Genomic DNA, 7,500 nt, shown 5'->3' on the forward strand with positions numbered 1-7,500 from the left:
GTTGAAAAATAAAACAACACACCAGAATCAGCGTAAAGTTGAAGAAGGTTCTGTCTTCGTCCGCGTGTTATCTACAATCGGACACGAGCTTATGTGGTTGTTGGCCCATTTCATAACGCCCATGCGACCCACTTTTAACTGACCATGGGGGATAGTGAGAGCAGTGCATACAGTAAGCTCCAAGCGATTGGTCATTCATTGAACAAGAGACAGGCATAGTGATCGCACTTTTTGCTGTTGTCGTTGTAAAAGTTATAACAGTAATGATTTAAAAAAAACCGAAAAATTGGAAAGTCATATAGCATATTTTAAAGCATGTGAAATCGAAGATACTGTAGCCAAAGCAATGAATTAAATGGTAGTGGGTAGGCGTCGATATTGTGCGGCATTGGATATGGCATTTTGGTAAAAAAGCGACGTTGCGCTTGTTTTACAAAACATTTCAATTCGTAACTGTGCGCACATAGCTGTTTGTGATAATACACCCTAAAATACTGTCCAACAGAAAGACATCAATAGAACAGAACTTCCGCTAGAGCGCGGAACACGCGGAACACGACTGTTAATCGCGTGCGAGTGATACAATTGCAAGATGCGCGAGAAAGTATTTTCATGTGGCCTGTTTGTTTTTTTAAATTACTTTTCATGTAACGTAAACAAGTAGAAGTTCGCAAAGCGTTAAAAAAATCCACATTCGGACACGTTCGACACAGTGGCAGAAGACGGACGGACACGACACGACGATTTCAAATTGACACCCAACGCACTCGGGGGGCATAGCCGTCGTGTGAAAGATTAACCTTGACCATTGGGAGCTGTAGCAAAACTTCTCTGCGACACTCACTCACTGTTAGAGAAACTTCTATTAATAACCCGAACAGGCCAACGGACAGAATTCGGTTGTGTGTACACTCTTCATTAAAACAATTTTGCGTTTGCAAATAATTCGTATCTTCCCCTTACTTTTAACAGTTGTGCGGCGCGCGATCAGGGGTCGCCAAAAAGGGGGCAGCATATGGGAGCGGTCGGATATTCTTCACTGGTCCTTTATCTCAGTATCCTTTATTGTACTGATTATGTATCTCAAGACAGAAATTTGTCGTCCACTGAAACACGATCACTGAGCAACTCGACGTTCTTAATTGTGCTGTTGTAAAATGCTTCCCGTTACTATATCAACTTGGAATAACTTACGCGACACTCGATGCGGGTGGGAAGCCTATCGATGGGAATCCTATGTTGCCGATCGTTCTGCGAATTCTGCGAACTGTGGCCATCGGCCGGCTAGACTAAATACTAAATACTACCGCCGCTGCATGGCCGAACCCCGGTCTCAGTCGCGAGCCGAAGCGGTACGTGATCGTATTGGTAGTGGCGAGACAACCGCATGGCCACTCGTTTCCACAATCCCGATTCACGCCGTAAACGTAGTTGTTGTGACGACGACGTTGAACAACCGACTTGAGCCTCTTTTTTGCTCGTTGTTGAACAACCCGGTCCACGACTGATGCTGACGACATGGAGACGCTCTATCAATCCCTTCTCATTCTGGACGTCAGTATGCGTGGTTTGAGATTAGTGTACGAGCGCGTTTCAGTTCTTGTATCAACAATGACTATCACTGTCGGCTGGTTGTTGTTGTGTCCCATAAAACGTGCTCACGTGCGGATCAGTGGAGTAGAGTACATTACGTCCGGACGAACCCGACATTACATGAGACGTAGATTGGACTCGGCTTTTATAGTGACCATCCTTGAACTTGTGGGGTGAGTTTTCGATGAAAAGAGGCTTTACAGCTAATCGAAACGGAACTACCTGCTATCTTCTAATCGGGTCGAACATGGCAGCCTCAGCTGTCCGCATGTGTCCGCAAACTGGTTCCGGTGATGGGGGATAGTTGGCCGGGCTATCGGCCGACGCTGCTTGAGAGCTAATGTGTAGGCTTAAGAATAGATAATGGGCGCACTGGCCCGAATGACAATTATCGATGCATGTATTAATTAGCATAATCAAACATCATTAAATGTAGAATAATTTATTATAATAAGAGTAAGATTTATTGAAAAGTATGAACATAAATCACTTAGAATATTGAGGCTATCTATTCCGTGTATGGGGGCTCTGTCGCCGTTTTCAGCTTTTGCTGCTGAAAGCTTAGGTTTGTGGTCAAAACTGCTTTGATAAAATGGAGTCTATTTTTAACAGAACAACTTTCGCCTAGCCAATCACTATCGATGGCCTGGTGTGATGGCACTACGTTAAAAATAAAGAACATAAATGATACACCAATGAACTTCTGCCGTAGCAGAACTAACGATCATCCAATTGTAACAGTAAAGACATCTGGTCATGAAAATGATGTCATTTTACAGCGGCGGTTTGCTGACTTCGCAGTGAAATGATGATGGTGATGGTGTAGCTAAAGTTCTTGCATATCACGAACAAAATCGGAACCAGAATCCAGTCGATTGCTAGATTTTTAGATAGTCTAGATCCAATCGATTGCTAGATTCTAGATTATTTTTTCTCAAAAAAGAAAAAGGATTTACATTTTGTGTCGCGGTTTCCACAGCATGAACTACATGATTCTATCTTGTGAGGTAATATTTAGAATAAACGTACAACTTCATCATACTTTTAAAATTTGCAAATGAGAATCACACACAGACAGAAAGTATATTTAAAACTATACATTTCTTTTCTATTACTTCTTATGTGTTTCACTAAAACACTAGAAAACACTTAAACTTAAAACGGTTTTCATTATGTCCTACTATCGTTTTGCTATGCTACAAGTAGTGCGAGACATTATATGTCTTTCCTGTGCGAATTGGAGGTTCGACACAGATCACAGAATACAAGGACTTAATTAATATTGATCAAACCGAAAATTTAAACTCTGAGCCTACGGGTCTATGTGCTCACATACGCACATCGCATTACTATTTGCAGCCGTCAACGATTAGTGACGCGCTTCAATTGAAACTAATCAGCGTCGTGTCTCGAGAGTTGCTGCTGACTCCCACCCTTGATGCGCATTCCGGTCCTTGCGGGGGTGGGGGGGGGGGGGGCAATCCGACCAGAGTTGTAGTGTATTCGGTTCTCGCCATCATTGGTCCCCGATAATTGGTGTCAATTGAAACGCGGAGAGCATCACTTAACCATTGCCTGGGTTGAGTGGTTCCCTCTGTGCCGCGTTCTTGTGCTCAAACGCTCTGCGCTGAAAGACTGCTAACGTCTTCCTCTTCAACCTGCTGCGACGGCGTAGAACAGTGGGAAACGCCCCGGAAGTAGTCCTCGATCTCTTGCAAGGATTTTCCTTTCGTTTCCGGAACGAAGTAGTGTACGTACAACACTCCCAGCAGGGACATGAGACCGAAGAATATGAATACGTTGCTACTGCCAACCAGCTCGACCATTGTAGGGTACAGTTTGATGGTAAAGAACGACATTAAGTATGTGAAAAACACGGTCACTCCGGATGCTGGACCGCGCACGTTTTGCGGGAAGAGCTCGGCCAGCATCGAGAAAGGCATCGTTAAGAATCCGAGAGTGCTGGTGAAGATGTACGTCAGGATCAGCACGGTCGGTATCCACCGGAGCCCTTCTATCAGTGGGAAGTAGATGCATGCGGCCAACCCGAACATGCACACCAGCATACCGATTCCGGAGAAGATGGACGGAGGTTTGCGACCTAGCGTGTCGAGTATGTATGCCACGAGTAACGTGGCAATAACGCGAGTTACACCGATCAGTACGGTACACAGGAACGGATCCAGTGTAACGCTGGCCTCGGCCGATACCTTGGCCGCGTAGACAACGATCACGAATATTCCGGAAAACTGTTGGAATCCGAAAAATCCAACAATAATCCCGAGTGGTTTGTAAACCTGGGGTTGTCGTAACAAGCGCGCGAAGCTCTCTTTGCCAGCCCTGCGTTGAGCTTGTACGTTGTCCCGTAGCCGCATTAGTTCCTGCTGCACCTCGGGAATGTACTGCGTCTGGTAGGCACCGAATCCGCGGATCGTCTTGAGCGATCTTTCGGCTTCCTCCTCACGGTGCTTCGACATTAACCATGCTGGTGACTCGGGCATAATGAAGAGCAGCAAAAGGGAAACGACACAGATTCCCGCCGCCATGGCTGCGACCAGTCGGAAATCGTCCGGTACACAGTATCCCATCGAGTAGATGACCAATATGCCGACGGCAATCATGAGCGAAGTAAGCACGGTTAGTCGACCCCGTAGCTTGGGGGTAGCGATTTCGGCCGAGTAAATAGAGGCCGGGGCGCTCACCAAACCAATGACGATACCTGTTGTAGATTGCAGATTAGTTGATTAGTATGAAGCAGACGAGGGTCCTCATGGACCATAGTTTCTTACCGATGATTACACGCGCAGTCAAGACCTGTGTGTACATCTGATCGAAGTTGGTCCTGCTACAAACGGCAATCATTGTCCAGGACACGATGGACAGTACGTTGATGAGCATTAACGTTTTCTTTCTTCCGATACGATCAAGCAGATATCCCGAAATGAGACCACCCAAAGGACACGCGATGGAGCTGATAGATGCTAATCATACCATAGAGAGAGCGATAGAAAGATAGAATATAAAATTAGCATAAACGCAGAGCCAATTAAGCGAATATTGTACTCACCGAACCATGAAGCTTGGCTGGAGTCCATTTGCATCGGATTGTCCTTGCTGGTAAGGGCGTGCAGTGTAATCGCCGAGTAACCCAAGCCCATCCCTGAGGATAGCACGGTTAAGTTTGCCAAGATGCTCATCAGCAGCTGCATTCGCGTGCCCTTCGCGTGCAGACTTTTCGTGATGATGATCGTTGTGCCATTCTTGTCGTACACCCGATCATCTCGCAAACCGTCGCTCTCAGTACGATGATTTACCCCCGGCGCGCCCCATTGCTTTTCGCCAATCAGCGATAAGCCACACGGAGGTTGTACATAATGTAGGTTGGATGTCGTCAACTGTTCCGATTCGTCCAGAGAAGAAGGCTCACGCTGATCATCGGCGTGCTGATGATGTTCTTCATCTGTCATCTTATTGTTGCCCATTATCTTGCAACGTAGACCACTAGAGGGAGGAATGGGTATCGTTGGAAGGTGCTGATGTAAATCGTTTATCATTAGTCGCCGCTACAATCTCCCGCTGATAACATCCCCAATAACATACGCGCAAATGATTTTAATTTAAAGCTGAATTTGAAACAAAACAACGGTAACTTGATGGTACCATGCCGTTTGCGGTGGTTTTACCGCGTCCGAGAGACACACCAACAGGACTCTTAGTAGGCCGTTGAACAGCAACTAATCGAGTCTGGTTCCGAGACGTGATTCTGCCACTGATAACACTGGAATGGACCCCCACCGTCCCGTAAGCAGCGATGCATGGGTGTTTTTAATGATTTCAATGCTCATTGGAAAAAAAGAAAGAAACCTGAAGAGTAACAAATCATCCCCAGGGGTCACTAGAGTTGAAGTCATCCAAGAAACAAGGGCTTGTCACTATGTGCGATGTGATGGAATTGATTAGCAGAGCATGAAAGTACCCCCAGGGGGAAAGCGATAAGCCGCTCATTGCGGTGACGGAGTTTGATGATCGCTAATAGCCGCAATCACCCCATTGCACTTCAAGATTGGCTGGCCATGCGATGGCCGCTTCAGGCTCCTTCAGATCCACGGAACAACACGATTCATGACAAGCCCGTTTGCACGGTACTGGCACACATTTGCATTTATGGGATTTAAATCAAGCACGATTTATGTATGCAAGTGCCTAGGGAGCGCCCATGATGTGAGAATTCATTCAGAGGAACTGGAAACGAAGCTCCTACTTCTGTGATCGTGACTGTGACCTTCTGCTTGAAAGGGATAGAATTCCCATAGCACACGGCAAACGTCGATTGTAAATGAGTGTTTTTCTGTAAAAACGTCCTTCATTTAGGTACAATCTTGCTGAGATCAAACGTATTATCTAAAGCCAGTGGTGAGGCGATTTCCGATAAAGGATACTAATTTACAATAGATATTAGGGACTTCTAAGAACCAACACGTTGATAGTGCTATGAGATCAGCGTATACCTTCCAGAACATTTACCAATTGATTACTACGCATTATCAACACTCTCTGAGGACATGCACATCCAGGAATCATTGCCCTGGCTGTAAATAAAAGTGCGAGTGGATTGTTCCAGAAATAATTGCAGGAAAGAACAAAATTAGCCCCACAATCGCACTTTACGTTGATAGAGCAAAACTCAAGCACGCGGAACAAGTTGAGGATGCTAATGGTTCGTTATCAAAACAAATGGAACATTCTCATGCTTTTGGCCAGGCCTAAAGAAACATTATGAAATAGTGGCTTATCAGGTGGTGATTCTTCGGTTGAGGCGCCCTCGAAGCGTCAGCCAGCGAGGTGTCAGAAAATACGCTAAATCACATGTACCTCAGAAGTGTTTAACTTGAGCTTACGCTAATGATACAGGTCTCCAGACTAGACTGTACACGGCAAAAGATAGAGCTATTCAGTGGAGTGGAAATATTGAGTTGATAAAAGCATTAACTGGGGTTTCCATATCTCTGCTCATCGCTCATATGGGTTACAAATGAGTAAGATTGCTACACAAATAAGGATAATCGGGGATGGGTTCATTCGAGCGACTGACTTGCTGTTTGCCTACACTCATTCCTTAAGGCTTGTACACTAGACTCATGCCGACAAATAAAGGCTTCTTACTGATGATCTTACTTACTCATGTTTCACACGTTACTTTATGATGACGTACTTGGAAGTGACGGGTATTTGCTTACATATTAGTTGCACGATTCGCTTTGGTTGTTGCCTCTGTATCACCTAAGCGATTAATAGGGAATGATAGTTTCCGTACGTATTCCATGCTGATCGACCGATCAGTTATTACTACAGCAAATTCTTAATTTTCTCACATAAACGCTGCTGTATCTTTCGCTCTCCTACGACAAGCTACCGCTTTTGGCACTGATTCTTATAATTAACCACACAGATGGACCGTTAAAGAATTTCATGAAACCTGCCAAATGAATCTGGGACAAGGGCCAAGTGTTGTGCAAAAATCTGTCACTTATCCAGGAAGCGTTAATTAAGGAACAGAAAAACGATCGTCTCCGGTGCAATCAATGGTTGGTGCGTGAATATTTTCGTAAAAATCTTAGATTCAATCGATTCAGCTTCAGGGTTCACTTTCTGCCTTTCTCAAAGCGTCCTGAATTGTGCAGGTTGTACGGCTTGTGCACCTTGAGATCCATTCAAACTGGTTTCCATTACTATTGCGCTTACTACGCTTTTAACGCGGTACACTGCATCTGCTTAATCTTACCTTACGGCACTCGTTGTTGGCGTTTGTCTTTGAAATTTTTAATCTTCACTAAACCTCTTGCAGTCGTTGTTAATGCGATCACTTTTCGTCCAGATTTAAATCAAATAATAAAGTGATCACAAATC

The 7,500-nt window shown here is 44.9% G+C and overlaps 1 protein-coding gene across 1 annotated transcript in view; it reads right to left on the reverse strand.

The window, feature by feature from the left end:
* The window catches only part of LOC125950919 (uncharacterized), a 9,637-nt gene extending 4,490 nt beyond the window's left edge, over nt 1-5,147 (reverse strand). The window contains exons 1-3 of the mRNA XM_049679306.1: nt 4,661-5,147; nt 4,383-4,574; nt 3,213-4,312 (exon numbers count right to left, since the gene is read on the reverse strand). Of these exons, the coding sequence (XP_049535263.1) occupies nt 3,213-4,312; nt 4,383-4,574; nt 4,661-5,147 (1,779 nt within the window). The remainder of the gene's footprint in view (nt 1-3,212; nt 4,313-4,382; nt 4,575-4,660) is intronic.
* Nucleotides 5,148-7,500: the final 2,353 nt, after the last annotated feature.

The sequence above is a fragment of the Anopheles darlingi genome, chromosome 2 (genome assembly GCF_943734745.1).
Source record: "Anopheles darlingi chromosome 2, idAnoDarlMG_H_01, whole genome shotgun sequence".
In the NCBI taxonomy this organism is placed as follows: Eukaryota; Metazoa; Arthropoda; class Insecta; order Diptera; family Culicidae; genus Anopheles; species Anopheles darlingi.